The sequence below is a fragment of the Ursus arctos genome, unplaced genomic scaffold, assembly GCF_023065955.2.
Source record: "Ursus arctos isolate Adak ecotype North America unplaced genomic scaffold, UrsArc2.0 scaffold_6, whole genome shotgun sequence".
Lineage (NCBI taxonomy): Eukaryota > Metazoa > Chordata > Mammalia > Carnivora > Ursidae > Ursus > Ursus arctos.
This window is the reverse complement of record NW_026623078.1, coordinates 68,405,789-68,425,506: the sequence shown is the minus strand read 5'-3', so window position 1 is coordinate 68,425,506 and position 19,718 is coordinate 68,405,789. Positions and strand designations below refer to the sequence as shown.

Sequence of the window (19,718 nt, the reverse complement as noted above, 5' to 3'; positions counted from 1 at the left end):
CCTATTATCTTTCCTGGTGATGAATGATTAGCTAATGCTAAAATGAAACTCCCCCATGAATGAGATGTGGGTTTGGTTTTTTTTTTTTAATCTGGCCCTCTGTAGTCTCTAAATTTGTGACTCCTTGTCTAGAAGATTCTATGGTTAATACAGGCACTGTAACATTGCTGGAAGCATGTGCTTTGAATCTGGTGTTTTCTCAGCCATGAGCTAGAACGGCTTAACTTCCCAGTGGCTCAAATATCTAGGAAAGTATGGGAGTTACAGATATCCCAATTTCATAGCCTACTGTACTCTGTTATATGTTGCTGAACATAGAATACATGGTTGATTGAGAACTGCACAGCCCATTAAGTTGGTCTTGGAACTGGCAGACATTTGTACTGGAGTGAGCACCACCAGCCAAGACTAGGGTTTACTAAAATAACAAAAACATGCAAATTAAATTTATAGTATGATGGACTATTTCACTGCCTTTAGAAAACAGACCATGTTTCATTTTACTAGCCCTTCAATTGTGCAATGAAGAATAAACATAAGAGACTAATTTTGTCCCAGCTACTCTTTATAAATAGAAATATCCCTCAGTGGAAAGACATATTAAGGGTTATGAGTCATTTACAACTTAGTCTTGAATTACTTTAATCAGATGTGAGACTTAGGGAATAAAGAGCTTTGATTACTCAGAGGAACTTGCACTGAGCTGATGTCTGGCCTGAGTGGAGCCCCGTGTGCCAGGAGGTGGGAAAGAAGGGTGAGGAGTACGTTGCCGAGTTGCACAGAGCTAGACCCCGTGCACCCCAGTCCCCGGAAGAAACTACAGCTGAGTCCCCAGCTGTCTTCCCTCCTGCCTTCCCCATCACGTCCCCACATAGCCCCCCTTTTCGTTTCTTCTGAGAGGCAGCTTTGTGATCTGAAAATATCACAGCTTTGAGGTCAGGAAGGCACATAAGTGGCTTTGTAACTATCATTATGTAACCTTGGCTAGTGCATGACCTCTCTGAGCCACATTTCCTTCTTCTGTAAAACATAGATAATAAGAAACGCCTCCAGGTGTTGAATGGATTAAGGTTGGGGAAGCGTAGCCCCGTGCTGGTATTATTTCCTAAGGCTGCCTTAACGAACTACAACAATTGGACAACAGCAGTGGGGTGTCTCATGGTTCCAGATGCCAGAAACTCACGAGTCAGGCATCAGCAAGGTTCCTTGCTCCTGAGGGCTATGAGAGAGCATCTGCTCCATGCTTCTCTTCCCACTTCTGCTGCTTCAGCAGCCTGGGGCTTGTAAATACATCACTCCTATCTTCGTGTTCACGTGACATTCTCCCCGTTCACATGACATTCTCCCCGTGTCCACATTCCCCTCTTATAAGCACACCAGTCATATCGGTTTCAGGTCTGTTATGTTCCAGTACAACTTCGCCTTCACTGACTACATCTGCCGTGACCATCTTTCCCAAATGGTCACGTTCTGTGTTATTGGGGCTTCGGACATCAGCATCTGAATTTGGAGGAGCGGGGAGACACCATGTAAGCCACAACCCTGCTCATCACACAGTAGGCTCTTAATACACATTTACTCCTGCAGCCTGTCCTCCCTTAATAAAAGAATTCGTTTCCCATAATGTAAGTTTTTCAACCATCAGATTGAAATGACTCAAAATCTAACATGTCACGTTCTCTCTAAACCTTTCTCTCCTAAGAGCCCCTTCTAACTTATTGCTATTTTTGAGGTCTGAAGATAGAGCAAATCCCAAACAGTTCCGAACTTACTCAATTATAATTTTGTATAATTTAAGCAGGGCACGGCGTTGAAATTTACTTTTGGACTTTCCTCAGAAAAGGTTGAACTGAGCATACAAGTAAACAAGAAGAAAGGGAATGTTTACAGGTTTAAAAGAACAAACCCATGTGAAGCAGTGTAGGGAATTCATTTTCATAGAAACAGCAGTTCCCCACTTCAAACAGCTGGTGTTGGGACATGTCCAAAGGAAGTCGCCATGTCCTGGGGGGAATCTCAGGTTGTTCTAAGTTGAGTCCAGGCACCGAGCAGGGAGGCAGATAAATCTTCTGACTCTAAATGGAATGGTTGGTGAGATAGGCTTCTAGGAGATGGGGCTCCCTAATGAGAGAAGGAATTGAGAGTTTGGGCAAGTCTAGATCCAAGAAGCTGGGTGAAGGAGGTGAAAGCAGCTGATGGTCATGGAGCCAGGGTGTCTGGAAGGAAGGAGAGAATAAACGGTCTAGTAGTAAAAACTAATGTGGACAGGGGGAAAAAAACAAAAACAGGCAGAATTATTCAAAATGGGCATGACAAGGGGACACACAGCAGAATCCAATTTGGGGGTCCAAGTTCATGGCCAGGTTTTCTTCCAGAATGCTGAGTATTGGGTGGTTCAGAGTAGGATTTGGATAGTGTAACTACACACTCCTTCTCCTTTCTGGGGTTCCCAACCGAGAATGCCAAACTCAGATAAATGCCGCATCATATAGAACATGGCCAAAGTGATGTGTCTTACCTCCCGTGGCGTCTTTTGAAGCTAGGATGCTTGTGTATTGAAATGAGTCAATGGTGTGGAGCAAAACGGCCAGTCTGCTCTAGGACCAGTCCAGCATACATGTTCCCGTCATGCAAATATGGTGATTTGCAATGAGGGGGTAGTGACCACAGACACCCACTTGTGATGAATATGACAATGCCTCCTATTAAAAAAGACCCAGTGACAGCTCTAGATCTGAACAATTAGAGTCACAGCACCTCTTTCCTTGGAGGGGGAGTTAATGAGATTGAGATAGACAATGGGCAGAAAGCTGGGGAGGCGCTCTTCCTGCAGTTGTGTTCTCCAGTAAGGTTGTTATTCTGCTTTTCAGAAGGCAGAGAAGAGTGTAGGGTAGAAAATCATCCCCAACTTAACAAGACACAGGCTTGGGTGGCTGGATCTTGTTCTCCCAATTTGTTAGTCCAAAATGATTGCATGTAGCCTGACCTGGAAATGACACAGAGATACAGAGTAATCCAAGCAGAATCCAACAGTCTTTATGAAGCAAGAAGAGACGTGGGAATCACTTCCTGGAACGTATCTTAGAATGTGGTCATTCTGAAGAGCTGTCTCATTAGCAGTAAGCAAAGTGAGGCAACGCACTCGAAAGGCCAGGTTCATGTGGTTGAAATGCTCTGTGCCTCAATGGGGACTAGACCTTCCTGTGCCTTCTGTCTCCCCTTTCCATGATGCTCTATGACAAAAGAAGATTTAAAACCCTGGCTCTGCACTTATCTCCTTGGACATGTGTCATCTGCCCTAAGGTTGGCTTCATTATGAAATCCTGAGGACCAAAGCATTACTTTCAGTAGAGCCATCAAAGGCTTCTGTTAGAGCACATTAGCATCTGACCTTCTGCATACTCAGTAAATAAGGTATCTTTCAAAAAACATACTCCGTGTCTGCAAATGTTCAAAGGGAGAAAAAGAAAACTGGAAAACTGTCTGAAAATATAGTGGGTTCTTGCCATTTTTCTTAAGATGAATTTCTTGGCTTTACCCGCCCCTTCCCAATTCATGTCCACTCGGGACCTTAGAATGTGACCTGATTTGGAAATAGGGCCTTTGCAGATGTAGTTGAGTTCATACTGGAATCAGAGGGGACTCTAAATCCAGCAGCAGGTATCTCGATGAGAAGGCCACGTGAAGACACGCAGAAAGTCCGTTGACAATGGAAACAGAGATGGGACTGACGCAGCTTCAGAGGACACTGGTGGCTACCAGAAGCTGGAAGAGGCGAGGAAGAATTCTTTCCTAGAGCCTTGAGAGGGAGCGTGGTCCTGCCCCCCCCCCCCAGGTGATTTATCCAGAACACAAGGACCAGAGTCGTGCTACACCAACTTGTAGGTTGACTCTAGTGAGAGTTCTACTTATGAACCCTGAATCTGGGGCTTTATTGTATATGGCTTATAGAATTCCAGAGCCAGCTTCAGAATTTGGCAGGAGGGGACATATTTGAAACTGGGGACTCCTGCTATTGGGAACATTGGCATGTAAAAATTATACCCTCCCTAAATGTCCCGCAGTCAAACCATATTTCTCTTTCCTTATCTTCATTCTGCTTTCTCTAACATTTCTCAGCATTGTCTTGACATCTACCAAACCAACTGGATTCATTCTGTCTGTTCCCCGCTGTAAGCCACCCTTGAATTCACCATGTGATCCGGGTGCCAGCAATTTGGGGGTGGTGTGAGAGGAGAGAAGCTAATCCAACAGCGAATCCAGGGGAGCTGAGGCTCCCACCGAGCCCTGTTACTCTTGCTGGCTAGTCCCCTCTCCCATTCTCCTCTGCCTTCTCTTCCTTTCCATTCTGCTCTGCGTCCAGGTGTGGATGTCCCACCTGGCTCCCGCCCACTGGGTCCCGGGGTTGTGCGGGACCAGCTGGAAGAGGGCTGCAGACTGCGACTTGTTAGTGTGTTCCCTGTGTTCCCGTGGCCACATTGAAACTTGTTCTTCTCCTTTTGGTGAAGTGGAGGGGATCTTTATCTGCCTCTCTGAGGGTTGTGCAGGGATTAATTATCTCATGTTTGTAAAGCATTTGGAAGTTGATAACTGCTAATTATTATTACCCTGGTATCTTGTCCTTTGTTCTAAATTCCTAGCAATCTGAAGTGAAAGGACTTAAATTAAAAAGTTGCCGAGATAGCTATGATCTCCCAAACAAAAGTTGCGATTGACCTTCTTTCTCCGGGAACTTTTTTTCTTCTGCTATTAGTCACTCGCCTCACATCCAGACCTTCCTCGCTGAGCTGGGTAGCTGCAAGCAGGCATGTGCAGGACGTGTGTGATGGGGAGAGTTTAACATTTCCAGTGTCTGCCATATGGGAAGTGCTTTATATACATTGTCTCATTTAATCCTCATAAAATATGCATAGGGGGCCATTATCGGCATGTTACACATCAGTGAACAAGTGCTTACAGCAGTTAAGAAATCTGTTCAAATCCCTCAGCTGAGAAGTGGCAAAGCCAGATTTCGAAGACGTTGCCGTTTGGCTCTGAAGCCTCTGAGCGGTCCCTGCCACCCAGTGCTCCAGGAGAAGATAGAAAATAACCATGTTAGGAAGAGCGAGTTGGGGGCGCCTGAGTGGCTTAGTCGTTAAGCGTCTGCCTTCAGCTCAGGGCGTGATCCCGGCGTTCTGGGATCGAGCCCCACATCAGGCTCCTCCGCTGAGAGCCTGCTTCTTCCTCTCCCACTCCCTCTGCCTGTGTTCCCTCTCTCGCTGGCTGTCTCTCTCTCTCTGTCAAATAAATAAATAAAATCTTTAAAAAAAAAAGGAAGAGCGAGTTGGCATGAGCGGAGATCCATACATTGGGTTTTTTTGCCCTATGAACAGAGTCCACAGAACACAGAAGAGGTAAGAAAGCAAGAGACCTAGTAGCTATAGCAGTCCCAGCCTGGTAGCATGGAATTTTCACCTGAAAAATATGGTCTGATTTTCAAATCAGAAGGCCGTTGGCAATAACTTTGTCTTACACCATTCTTTTTTATTTTAAGGTTTATTTATCGATTTTAGAGAGATAAGAGAGTGGGGAAGAGGGGTAGAAGGAGAGAGAGTCTTAAGCAGACTCCGTGCTGAGCATGGAGCCCGACGGGGAGGGGCTCAATCTCAGGACTGTGAGATCAGGACGCTGTGAAATCACTACCTGAGTCGAAACCAGGAGTCAGACAATTAACTGACTGCCCCACTCAGCTGCCCCTATCTTACCCCATTCTTTGGCCAGGGAGGACATTAGACCCAAAAAGGCAACTAATTCTTGCCCAAGTTTACTCAGCTCTTTTGTTTGATATACACTTATTCCTACTTTGATGTGGTAATTAGAATATCTACCATTTTTTTAATTAATGTATAGTCGACATACAATACCATATTAGTTTCAGATGTGCAACATAGTGATTGAACAATTATGTATATTATGAAATTATCACCACAGTAAGTTTCGTTACTATCGGTCACCATACAAAGAATGTATTAATTAATTTCATCATTACAATTTTGCCTAGTATTCTTTTTTTTTTGGAAATATCTACAAAAAAGGTACTGAGAGGTTTGGGTACAACTGTCTCTTTGAGAATAATCTGCAGATTCTAGGTATTTTAGAGAAAACAAAGTCAACAGTTTTCAAACTGTATCCCAGTGGTTGCTAGGAACCTAGCACACCTAAGAGGTGTGGCTGGCGGTAGGACAAAGACATAAAGTCTGGGGTCGCAACCAGGCCGTAACCCCACACAGAGCCTCTTTCAATTGTTCTGTATTTTGTTCTTTGACCTGTGATTTAATCTGATCAGAATGATCAAAGAATTTTAAAAGTTTGAAAGCTGCTGACGTAGATAACTTATGAGCCCTGTCTCAAATAGAGGATTTAATGACTCTACTTCCCTCAGTTTTTTTTTTTTTTTGATCGAAATAGAATCAACATATAACATTTTGTAAGTTTAAGAGATACAATGTGTGGATTTCCTACATTTATTTCTGCTTCCCTCAGTTGTTACCAGTGACTTCTTTCCACTCTCTCAAATTCTTCTTGTCATTTCGTAAACCTTTTCTCTCACGCTCTGCCGAAGTGACTAAGGGGACAGGATTCAGCTCATACCAGTTGTGCGTCAGGGTCATTACAGAATTGTGTGTCTGTTTCTGTGTCTCCCCTTCGCCGCCTTCATGAGAAACATGATCAGTTTCTGAGACGCCACTGTGGCATTTGATGGCAGGAAGCTGGGATCGAGATGGGAGTTGTCACATCTGTTTCAGGAGCCTCGTTCTAATAAAATGTAGACACATCCCAGAATGGTTGCATTCATGCCAGAGAATCTTTGGGTGCCAGAAAATTTGAATTTGTAATGGAAGTTGTCACTGAACAACAGCACAAATACTCCAGCCTTAAAAACAGTGTTCTTGAAAGGCTTTGCAGTGTCAGCTCACGTGGCATAAAGAATGGTTTTAAAAACCTGTTTTCAACGTAATATTTTTCTCCTTGGAAAGTTGGTTGTCCTCATGGGCAAATCTCTAGCTCCAAGCGTTCACATAGTATTAAAATGAAACCTTTGCACACAGAAACTGTGGGAGATGCCCACGGAGTATTCTCACAGCACAGTTAACAAAGCCATGAAGCATTCTTTGATAAACCACGAAGTGTATTAGGGCTTTAGAATTACTCATACCTCTGTATACTCTCTGACACATGGGTGCGCTGGTGATTCTACTGTTACACAGGTCTGCATTCTACTTTTGGCATTCACTGTTAAGGTTTATTTTGGAAACTTAATACTGTTTTTGAAGAAGGATGCTTAGCTGTGTTCATATTTAAATGATCCCAGTCAGAGTTAATGGATCAGATCTGACTAGGTAAGTAAGATAGGCACTTTGGGAGGATCATTTGTAGCTTTTCCAGTCTGATTTAATGAACTGGAAAAGTAATTTACTAAGTGTAATGTAGAAGCTGGAAAAAATTTATTCCAAACCCCCCAAACACTATGTCTTGAGACCATAGCTTGGTTACCTTGTGGGGTCTGGTACATTGCTTTCTGTAACAATTCATTTTGATCTCTTAAGGATGCTCTTGTTCTGTTGGAAAAAGCAATAGGCTAAAACTGGATTTTCTTTTATATGTATCAAGTGCATAATGGGAGAAATAAGTCAGGTAGTCATTCATATTCTAGTATAAATAGCTTTACAGTGGTTTCTTCGTTCTAGAAAGGGAGGGCTTTTTTTTTTTAAGATTGTATTTATTTGAGAGAGGGAACGAGAGAGAGCATAACTGGGGGGGGGGGGAAGCAGAGGGACAGGGAGAGACAGACTTCCCGATGAGCAGGGAGCCTGACATGGGGCTTGATCCTAGGACCCCGGGATCATGACTTGAGCTAAAGGCAGACACTTAACCGACTGAGCCACCCAGACACCCCAAAAGGGAGTTTTTATTTGGAATTGTTGAAAGGGGTGCATGATCATTGTGTAATGGCCTCTTCCTGGCAGAACGTTGGGATGGATGGGAAAAGAATGAGTTGAAATTGTTAGCACCAAAGATATTCTTGGTTTTCCTTATATTTCTTATTCCCCAGGAAAGTCCGTACTTTGTCATATTGTTGCCATTTCCAAAGAATTCCTTTTGACAAGTTTAGAAACCAGTGAGTCCGCTATAATTTTCCCACCCTATGGTTCACTGAGGGCCTTACCATCTGCCAGATATTATGCTAAGCACACTACATACATTGTCTCCATTTTGTTAGTTAGTTAGTTAGTCAAAGTAGGCTCTTCACCCAACTTGGGGCTTAAATTTACCACCCTGAGATTAAAAGTCACATGCTCTACTGACTGAGCCAGCCAGGCGCCCCCGGGTACCATCTCATTTAATCTCCACTCTAGCATTATGAGGCACATGCTACTTAACGGGCTCTAAATGGTGCTTATTCTGCCCTGTCATAAGCACTTTAGACATTTTAACTCAACCTTCACCATAATCCTCTGGTATAGGTACTATTATTTCCCTATTTTACAGGTAGAGAAACTGACATACAAAGAGATGAGCTGACTTGGCTGAAATCCCGCAGCTAGTACATTGAGTAGCTATGATTCGTGTTTAGGCATTCTGGCTCCAGAGACAACACTCTTAACCGCTGTTGTATGTGATATTATCCTTATCGGTGAGGAAATAGAAGGACGGAGAATAATAACTCTCCCAAAGTCACCCGGGCAATAAATAATGGAGCAGGGACTTTGATTCAGGAAGCACATAAAACTACATAACCTGCGAGGCTCACCCCTTCCGCCGTCCTGCACATCTTCTCTGCTTTGATCATTCAGTCTTAGAGCCACTTCAATACAGATGTCACTGTGGCACTTAGGAAAGTAATGATAAGACTAGAAATGGAAGAAATTAGCTTTATCATTTATTCAGCTTACTGCCTAGCTTAATTTTGAATAGATTTTGGATTGTGGTTTGTCATGAAAGGGTTGAATCTTCACTGAATTGCCAGAGTCAAAGGCGACCTTGACCTCATCTAATGCAGTGGTTCTTAATCTTTAATGAGCCACCAGAGATCTTGCTAAAATGCAGATTTTGATTCAGTAGGTCTAGGACGGGCCTGAGATTCTGCATTCCTACCAGGCCCCCATGTGATGCTGGTGCTCCTGGAACATGATCCATGCTTTAAGCAGCGAGGCGAACACACTGAGTGTTTCCACACTGAGCATAAAGATTTATTGCGGGGCCCAGAGTTCACCTTGGAAGGAGGGAATTTTCATAACTGGTAGAACACATATAGACTTTGGGGTGATCAACACCAGGCCGAGGCGGGGGTGGCTCATGAGATAAGCCCTGAGCTGCCTGACTCCCAGGATTGGAAGGGACCTCAAGGGTCACCTGCTCCAAACATCCAACTTGATGTTTGAATCCTCTCACATCCCTGCCACGCCATTTCACTCCCAGAGTTAGGGAATTTTCCGTGCCGAGTGGAACTAAGAGAATTTAAGATGGTGCCCGGGTCGCAGAGACAGTATAAATGAAGGGCTATGATGTCTCCTCCCTCTCTAGACGGACAGTTGCCTCCATAGCACATTTTCAGAGCCTTTGAGTATTTCTTCAGAAGCTTTCAAACCTTACCGTTTCATGATAAAAACAATGTTCTCTACCAGAGAACCATCTGGGAGTGCGTGTTCCCCCGAGCATCTGTATCCCCTCTGAAATAATGATTGCAGTGCTGACTGGCAGGTGAGAAACAGTGACAGACGTTTGGCAGCTGGGCTGCTTCTTGGCTGTGTTGACGATCCACGCCAGGGCCCTTGAGAAAACATATTTTCCAGAATCAAGGATCCTGCAACCATGAATGGTTTCTTCTCATTTTGAATTCATGACCTGAACCCAAGGCTTCTATTGTCACGTCTTCTGATTGGGGGGTAACGCCAGCTTCTCCTTTCCAGTGCCTCCTCCAGGCTGTGACTTGACAGCGTCCTGCTTTCTGTTGCAGGTGCCTGGGGAGAGCGAGAAGCAGTGGAAGCCAGCGCTGGTCGTACTGACCGAGAAGGACCTTTTAATCTACGACAGCATGCCGCGGAGGAAGGAAGCCTGGTTCAGCCCAGTTCACACATACCCTCTTCTTGCCACCAGGTAGCCTTGGCCTTGTGTTTGAGTGTGACGTATTCGCCATTTGAAACTGTTCTGGTCAATTACAAGTATTTCAGCATGTTATATTTCTGCTTCCTGTTGTGTCAGGAACTGAGAGCTCCTCCAGAATATAGCCACACGTTTCCATCCAGGTAGATGAATTAGCATTTGTGGCCCAGCATGGGGCAACACGCTGAGAACAAACTGCTTCTCCATCATGAAGGAACGGTGACATGTGGGAGATGGTCCGCGCCCCGTCACCTTCCCGGGTCTCCACTCCAGTTCCTTCGAGAGGAATTATGCCCATGTGTTTACAATCTTGGAATTCAGGTAGAATCGTCAAGCAAGGGTCTTCACCTGTGGCACAGAGATTGTCATCTGTGTACTATTACTGTGCTTTATACAGTTTGCTCAGCACAAGAGACCCCATAACAAGTTCTTCCTCAGTTGTGTGGTGCTTCCTGTGGAAATGGGGCTGCCAGGGTCTGTTTCTTAGGACCTTCAGTCCATGTTTATTGTTCATGTGACATATTATCTTAATGCATCGTGTGCTTATCCTCTTTGTGAAGGTCTGTATTCTGAGCACAAAAGTGCATCAGACCTGAGTCTTGATCCGAGTAGTTGACAGCTGCCAGACGAGGCTCCTGTTGCCAGCTCTTTGTGTATGTGCTTTATGATAATGGACACAGTTTTCATTACTCCTCTACCCCTCTTTCTTTACCTAGAAGGTCAGCATGCTAACGCAATGTTTATGGCCTCCCTGGCATCGTGCTTGACGATATGGGGCCCTAAAATGTCTGTGGAATGAGTCACTGAAGTGTGGGACAAACTCTGGAGGAGTTTGGTCCAACAGACAGGGAGCGTAGTGGACAGAGGTTTGGGGGCATCTGTCCCGAGAAAGAGATAGAAACAAGATGGGTTCTCCATTCTGAAGGAACTGAGGTGCCAGACAGGTTATAGCCACGGCTTAGGTGCTGGGAAGAGAATGAGACCCAGGAGCAGAGCAAGAGGAGACATGAGATTGAAGTGGCAATGGTGTGTGGAGCTGAAACTCCTTTCAAAGCCCTCTTACTTCCACTTGTGGTGATTATGGAGAACAGCAAGGGTGACCTGAAGAAGGCAATTATTGGCCCCAAAGGGAAATAGAGGAGGCCTTCAGGGGTCAGGGACCACACCTAGATCATTTAGATATTAATAAAATAAAATAAATAAAATAAAACCGTAATTTAATTTTTGAGTATCCCAAGCCTGAAAATCTTTGGCAGGATAGCTATGAAAGCACTATTGATGTTTACAATAAAATCTCTCTAATCAGAATCCAAACATCCTAATACGTTCACGTGGAGCTTCAGTCTGTGTCTTGGGATCCATTCGGATTCAGCCCAACCTCCATCACGTTCCACGGCCCTCACCCGCGGGCACTGATGTGCAAATTCTGAGACATTCTCACAACTGGAACCAAAGAAAGATCAGACCATAATCACTGTCTTCCAGGTACTAAGAGAAATTGGACTCATGCCTCTTAGAGTGATTTTCAGGAACAAAAGTCTACGTAAGGTAAAGTTTCTAGGTAACTCTCAGGCCACTTGAGAACAAAACTTACCTTCATGCACAACTTTCTCCTCTTAGTTTCTGAGCATTCAGACGTGGAGGCCACCTTTTTATTCATGCATGCATGCATTCAGGATTTTTAAAAATTCAGCGCCTCGGTCTACACTAGCCACATTTCAGGTACTCAGTAGTTGTAATTAGTGGCTATCAAGTTGGACGACACAGGTCTAGAACATACCCATCATCACAGAAAGTTCTGTTAGACAGTACCACCCTCGAGCATAAAGGACTAGCTCCGAATTTGTCCTGATTCGGGCAAGTGACTGGACCGATATGCTCCAACAGCAGTTTGTCCAAAGCTCAGGCTGCCTGGATGGGAGGTCCTCTTGCAGGCTCTTCAGGCCGTCTACATAGCAGGTCATCAGTGGCTCCGGGGGAGGGGTGCCCAGGAGCAGCAAATGGCATCTGAGTAGGTTTGGTAGGGCACCAAAAGTAACTGTGACAGGCTCAGGGGCACTCTGTCCAGCCGCTCTGGGCTGTGAGCAGAGCACGCGAGCAGCCAGAAACCACGAGCCTGCATCTGCTATGGAAATAAAAACGGAAACCCTTTCAGTGCGAACCAAGCTTATTTAGAACAAGGTGCATCATAAGAAATCGGCGCCGACCGTCTAAACCTAAAGGAGATGCAGTGGCGGTACTTGACCTCCCAGCTTACTGCCTCTTTCCCACATCGCCCAGCCTCACCACTGGCCTGCAGAATAAGCAGGTGGTGGATGTGTTTATGAGCCCTATGAGCAGTGGTAAACTGAGGCTCATTCATGCCCCTGATCCCCCACTGCGAGCCCGGGAGGACGTCCAAGGTGTTCCAGCAGCCCTGGCTGTTCCTTCTTACTTCGTCCCCTCGAGCTGGTAGCTAACTTGCCGCCAGCTGCTGAGCCCCAGGATGGAAATGTGGGAGCTGGACTTTCCCTCTTAGTTTTCCTCCCGCCAGAAGAGTGCTTCCCCGGGCTAATCACTCCGCCTCCCTCTTTAGGGGCCCTCATCCGTAGGATGCAGCGGTGAAATGCTGCTGTCGCTCCAAAGCCCAGTGCAGATCAACTTTGGGGAAAGAGTTTTCTAACTGACCCTTTGGCTTGTGCAGTGTGGTCATCTTCCGTCCACCGCCCCGTAGATGTGCCTAAGACAGAGATTTTGGGAAAGCAAAGAGAAAACGAGGGAAGCGACCCCTCCCTTCGCCAGAATCCCATAATTAGACAGGGGAGACACAGTCCTTGTGTGGCTCCAGGGTATGGAGCTGGGTTCCTTCCCTGCAGTTGAAGACAGAGGCCATTCTATCCTGGCAGACAAAGCTGGCTGTTTGAGATGGGAGGCTGGGCTGAGCTGCTCGCTTCCGGCAGAGAACGCATGGACAGAGGTGGTAGAAGTCAGAGGGAAACTCTGGATCCTTCCATTACCCAAGTTACCGCAGGCTTCCACTGGCTGCTTCCCCGGCCACGTGTTTAAGTTCATCAGGTGACTTGTTTCCTTGCTCCGTGTTCCGTACGGTCACATACGGCAGTGTGTCCTGCCTGTGTGAGCACTTAAGCACATAGCCAATCGAGTAGCAGGATTTGTCTTTGAGTGCATTTTTCTAAAGAAGGGGACTCATGACTTGTAAAATTTCTTTTTAAAACCTTTTGTTAAAGTATGATTTATAGGGGTACCTGGGTGGCTCAGAGGGTTAAGCGTCCAACTTTGGTTTCGGCTCAGGTCATGATCTCAGGGTCGTGGGATGAAGCCCTACGTCCAGTCCCACGTTGAGCCCAGCATTGAGCCCCTTGTTTGGCTCCAAGCTCAGCGCAGAGTTTGCTGGAGATGATTTCCCTCTCCCTCCCCCCGATCCTCCCCCTACTTATGTGGTCTCTCTCGCTCTCTAAAATAAAATCTTTTTTAAAAAAAGTGTGATTTATAAATAATAATATACACAGATCTAAAATGTACAGTTCAACTGATTTTTATTTGTGGCTATAGAGGCCACATCGTCTGAAATTTTATTACAGGTGTCTACTGATTAATCATGCCGAGTGACATTATCAAGAAGGCCGTGGTGGTACTGTTTGCAAATAGGCCCAGGTGCTAATCAACCAGTAGCTGACCTTCGTGGAGGGAGCCTAGATCCAGGCCTGCGGCTTTACATGCGTTCTATCCGATTTTGCAAAACATGCCCTATTTAAGAATCACCTGGCTGTTTACTAAAGAGGCTGGTTCTGAGGACCCTACCCTGGAGATTCTGGCTCAGTGGGCCCGGTTCTGGAGTCAGGAGTTGTGTTCTCCACAAGCATCAGGCAGATGTCGTCCTCAGGGTGACCACATTTAGCCCCCACAACCCTGTAAGGTATAGGTTTTATTCCTGTTTCACAGATAAGTAAACTGAGGAAGTAAGAGGATAAGTCATAAGCTAGTAAGAGATAGACCTGAGATTCTGAGTGCACCTATTTTTTTTTTAAGATGTTATTTATTCATTTGACAGAGAGAGAGAGAAGGAGCAGGGGGAGGGGCAGAGGGAGAAGCCGGCTCCCCGATGAGCAGGGAGCCTGACGTGGGGCTTGATCCCAGGACTCTGGGATCATGACATGAGCTGAAGGCAGACACTTAAACCACTGAGCCACCCAGATGTCCCGAGCTGAATGTACCTTTTTTCACCACTGTTCTCTGCAGCCTCCTGAAAGAACATGTTCTTATTCCCCGGAGTTTTAGTGACTCTTCCAATTTGTTGAGTAGAGCATATAGATCTTTCCTTTGCTCTCCTGACAACTTAATCATACAGTAGGTAGCCACCCAGATCACACCACGGAGTGAGGACAGGGCTGTGGGTGCCATCAGAGACCTAGACTTTCTACCCATGGCTGTGACCAGGCGTTCTCACAATGGGCACGAGCACTACCTGGGAACGGTTAGGCGTGCCGACGCTCCACCCCGTAGACCAGTGGAATCAGGCACTGGAGGTGGCCCCAGCCTCTCTGGGTTTACAAGCCCTCCAGGTGTTTCTGATCCAGGCTACAGTTAGAGACCCTCTGGTTTGGGAGACTCTGCTCTGCGGCCCCTCACACTCCCAGGGTTCACGGTCAGAGGGACACGTCACAGGAGGACTTGGGTCGTGCTTCCCTGTGGTCCTTCAGAAGCACTGTTTTACCTCATGTTGTGACGACCGCCGATGAAGTCATTCAAAGGCTGTCCTGGATCCAGTGCTCACGGAGTCATCAGAAGCTCCTAAAATGTGCTGTTTGGTTGCCCTGCTTTTTCACTTAACATGATCTTACAGGAATTTTCCGCTGATACTATGTACACTACCGCAGCTTTATTTTACTGCCTGCATGGCGTTCCATTGCATGGATGCTCCGGGGCACAGATTCTGGAAGCTTACAGCATGGCTCCAAATCCCAGCTACTTACCAGCTTTGGAAACTGGGCCAAATTTTGTAATCTCTTACTGCCTCGTGTCCCTCGTCTGTAATGGGCATAACATTTGGACCTACCTGATAAGGTGGTTATAAGGTCACATTAGATAACGTAAAGTGTGTAGGGGAGTCCTTGGCGTGGTAAGTGCTAAATAAATTTAGTTATTATCACTCTTATTTTTTAACCTTTTCTGTATTTTGGGGTTTAATAGTCATTGGCCACATTTGAAAAACAACTTCATCACACTGGAAACTTGGGAGCAACTGAAATGCACAGGTTATCACTAGAGCACCTTGGGAGAAATCTTTTAAAGCCCATCTTGTCAGCAAAAAAATAAAAATAATTAAGCAAACAGAAAGCCTGAAAAACCATCTCCTTAAAAAATAAAAACAACAGCTTTATTTGCTGGTGGAGAGGAAAGATCACAGTATTGGATTTGACAGCCCAAGGTTCACATTCCAGGTTTGCCCAGTCAAGCCCCATAGTTTGCAGGCTGTGTGACCTTGAGCAAATCATGTCACCTCTCGGATCGTCTTTCCTCACCTGGAAACTAGGATCAAAATGTCCACTGCAGAGTGAGGATGAAAATGACAGAATGACGACTGTGTCAGTCAGCTCAGAGTAGCTGAAGCAACAGATAATTCTTCTCTCACAGTTTCGGAGGCTAATGAGTCTAAGACCATAGTGCCAAGGGTGCTGGTTTCTGGTGAGAGCCTTCTTCTTGGGTTGTAGGTGGCTGCCATCTTGCTGTGTGCTTGCTTGTATGGCTTCTTTGTGTATGTGTGCAGGGAGGGAGAGCCCTGGAGCTGGGCTGCGCCCTTACGACCTCATTTAACCTTCAGGACCACCTCACTGGCCCTCTCTCTAAATATAGACACATCCAGGGTTAGGCCCTCAACCTGTGAACCGACGGGGTGACCGTGGGGCAGGATTCGGTGTGTAGCCGTGACAGAAGGACAGCCTTATTTAGCATCACGAGTGGCACACAGCAGGTTTGGGCAACGACCAGTCCCCTTCCCTTCACCTTAGCAGGGCTGGGCAGCATCTCGCAGAATGTCAGACACAGTCTTTTCTCTTGCACAAGAACTGGCAGGGCCAGAGCCAGTAGGAAACAGGGTTCTTCGAAAATCGAGTTACTCCCTCAGACAGTTCATAGTTGATTTGTTTAGGTTTGGGTTTTTTTTTTTTTTTTTTGGTAGTCCCAGGCACATCTAATTTTATATTTTTCTGGAAGATGAAAATTTGATTGTGTTTCATAGCAGTGGCACCAGCAATGTTTGCAACGTGTTCCTGGGGTCCGGCCCCACGCGGAGAAGTTTCCGAGCCGTCGCCTCTCCCCCGGACAAGCATGGATGGCGTCTGTGTGCATCAGTGGCCCAATTTATAGCAGTGCGCTCGGGGAGTTTTCAAACACGTAATTTTAGCTATTCTCATCCCTCAGCTTTAGTGAGTCCTTGGGAAAACATCTTTTTGCTTAGCCAAAGCTTATTTGATGTTGCTGAACATTTAAAAAAAAAAAAAGGTACTCTTGCCCATATGGAGGAAGGGTGTTGTTTTTTGTCACCATCGTCATAATTGGCGAGTGAGATAGGCCTACGGAGAGTGAGGATTAAGGTCGCGGTATTTCTGAAATTCTAGGGGAGGTTTAACCTGGAAATTCTGCACGCCCGGTGCCAGCGGTCGGCGAAAGACTGGGAAGCACGGAGCTTGCAAAGGGAGGGACGCTGCCCTGAGCGCGGTTCTCCCACCCGTGGGCCCGGGGGAGGGGTTGGGGTCGCTGGAGACCAGGAACTGATGAATGTGCCCTTCCCGCTTTTGAGTCCACAGGGGAGCCAAGACGCTGGCATTTCGGTTAAACGTGTTGGGTCATCTCTGGTGCCTGAGGAACTGACCTGTTTCTAAGTGCTCAACGTAGCTGCGGCCTCAGGCCAGCCTCGGAAATCTTAGGAACGCTTTCCACTGGGGAAGTTTGGCCAGTTGTGTGTGTCAGACACTAAATGACAGTCAGCTCGTGGTTTTCATGCCAGGCCTGGGAGGCCTCTCTTCACGGTTAGGGAATGTGAGCGTGCGCCAAGGGCAGCGGGAGTGGATCTCCAGGCCCGTGGGTCCACACTCCGTCACCAAGGAGGGCGGTCTGCCTTTCACATCCGTCCATCCTGTGTGCCCCATGGTCACACTAACTGCTGGCCTCCCGCCCTCCTTCCTCTTAATCCAGCAGCTCCTTAGAGTCGGGTGGGAGAGGAGCAGGGGAGAGGGGTGGAGAGGTGAGCGGTGAGACTGGAACCCCTCAGCTCACACCAGAGGGGGTCCACGGACTTTGGAAGCAGACAAACCAGGAGCTGGATCCTGAGACCTAGCCTTGCAGTGTGATCTTGGGCAAAATACCAATTTCCCTGAATCCGAGTCTTCTCATCTCTATGAAGGGCAGTGGTTTCTTCTGCTTCATACAGTTACCGATAAGACTGATGGAGACACTACATGTAAATGCTCCGCATGGGGCTGAGACCTAGTAAGTGATTAATAAATGTTAGCAATTGTTAAGATTGGGCGAATGATTGAAATTAATGTATGAATAACTGATAAGTCATCAGACAAATTTGATCCCGCATGTAATACCGCATTTATCAGGGACTGGTGGCGTCCTAAATCAAAGTCGTTGAGATACAAGGACTGGGCTAAGGAAGAATGTGTGGCTTTGTTTGTAAGGGGAGGGAAGCGGGGAGATTGGAACCTCTCAGCTCCCCGTGGAAAGCTGGCTCTGAATGATACTGGTAAGGACACTGCGGGCCTGTTGATGGCTTCTTCCTCGGAGCAGGGGTGTGCAGTGCAATTTAAGAAATGTTGACAGTCTCCTGTGCGGAGCCAGCATTGTACCAAGTGCTGACGGTAGGGGGTTTTAAAAGTGCAAAATGTGAGAGCTAAAAGCCAAGTGTTTAAAGGTTAATTGTTCAGGTTATTCACTCGTGGTTTCATTTTCCAGTAAAAGAGTACAGGTGTGGTCATTACCTTCCGTGGAGAAGTTCTTGAAGATCTTTTTATAATACATATGCTATACTCATGCTGATATATGTTGAACTAATTAAAACATGGATGGGATAAGGGAATATGGAAGAGATAAGCAGAAAACTCAAGGAATATATTTAAATTTTAAAGTTTAAGATCGTAGGACACCTGCATGGCTCCGTTGGTTAAGCATCTGCCTTCGGCTCAGGTCATGATCTCAGGGTCCTGGGATCGAGTCCCGCATCCAGCTCCTTGCTCAGCGGGGAGCCTGCTTCTCCCTCTCCCTCTGCCTTCTGCTCCCCCTGCTTACGCTCTCTCTCTCTCTGTCATATAAATAAATAAAATCTTTAAAAAAAAAAGTTCTAAGATCACTAAGTGATAAAAAGACTATTAACTTAAAAGGAAAACTTTCCAATACGTTGGACTGTCATGATGTGAGATTATCCATCAGACAGTAAGCCTTGTTCATCTCTAGACATGGCAAGTGTGTGGGTGTGGGGGTGAATTAAATCCGTGGGTGACCTGAAGAGCTCATATTCTCTCTCACTATAATTTCCTTTCTACCTGTAGTTGACAAGCTGGAGTGTGGCCCCTTTTCCTGGTAAAGTGGGCTTGTTAGTGACTTTCCCCTCACTTGCCTAGACAACCTGTTAGACTGCTGGGCCCCATGAGGCTGGCCAGGGGGCGAAAGTATTCAAGAGCACCTGAACCATTTAAGGGATCCAACCAGTTGTTTTCCTTTCTTTCTTTCTTTCTTTTTCTTTTTCTTTTCTTTTCTTTTCTTTTCTTTTTTTTTTTTTTTTTTTTGGTGGCTGGCTTTGTGGCATCTGCTGGGAGATGCTAATTACAGCAATTAAGCAAAATGAGAATGCAATATTGCTTAGCAACCCAGTTACCTAATATGTAATTTTACTAATTTGGCGGAATCTGTGTGCTGCAACTGTTTTTGTTTTAATTAAGGATATTAATAATAATGTTTTCGTATGGAACATTTTATGCAACATTCTCTAACACCTATCCAGAATCAAATTAGTGCATGAGCGTCCTTGGTGAGACAGGTTTTTTGTTTTTGTTTTTCTCAACACCAGGCAGGCAGAGGGGCACAGCTGAGGACGCAGAAACTGTGTGCAGCCTGGTACCTCGGTTCTTGGTAGAGACACATTTTGCCTGGCCTCCTGAGGGAATGAGGGGATTTCTTACTGCCAAGTTCACCCAAGTCTCAAACAAAGAATTTGACCGGCGAGTGGGCTCATCCCACAGCCACGCTGAGCCTGGTGGAACCCACCTTGTGAGCCACTTTGGACAGTTGAAGTAATTTAAAAACATTTCACTCTTTCTTTTTATCTGAGTGAGGGACCCATTTATATACAATTCATTAAATGTGAGTAGCCTGGATCCATGCTGGCCATGAGTGTGAAGTCATAATGACTCACTTTTTTGACAAAATGGTCACCTTCTACTCCCAGACCAAAAACAAGGTAACTCTGACCCCCTAAACGACCAAGTCACTGCTGAAAACACTAGTTGCTAAAGATGGATTTGAAGGAAGAAACAGGAAATGGACATTAGGCTGATCCCAGAGAACATTTCATC

The 19,718-nt window shown here is 45.9% G+C and overlaps 1 protein-coding gene across 1 annotated transcript in view; it reads left to right on the top strand.

Annotated features, from left to right (window-relative positions):
- The window catches only part of SNTB1 (syntrophin beta 1), a 218,948-nt gene that overhangs the window by 179,737 nt on the left and 19,493 nt on the right, over positions 1-19,718 (top strand). The window contains exon 4 of the mRNA XM_026495500.4: positions 9,998-10,137. Within this exon, the coding sequence (XP_026351285.2) occupies positions 9,998-10,137 (140 nt within the window). The remainder of the gene's footprint in view (positions 1-9,997; positions 10,138-19,718) is intronic.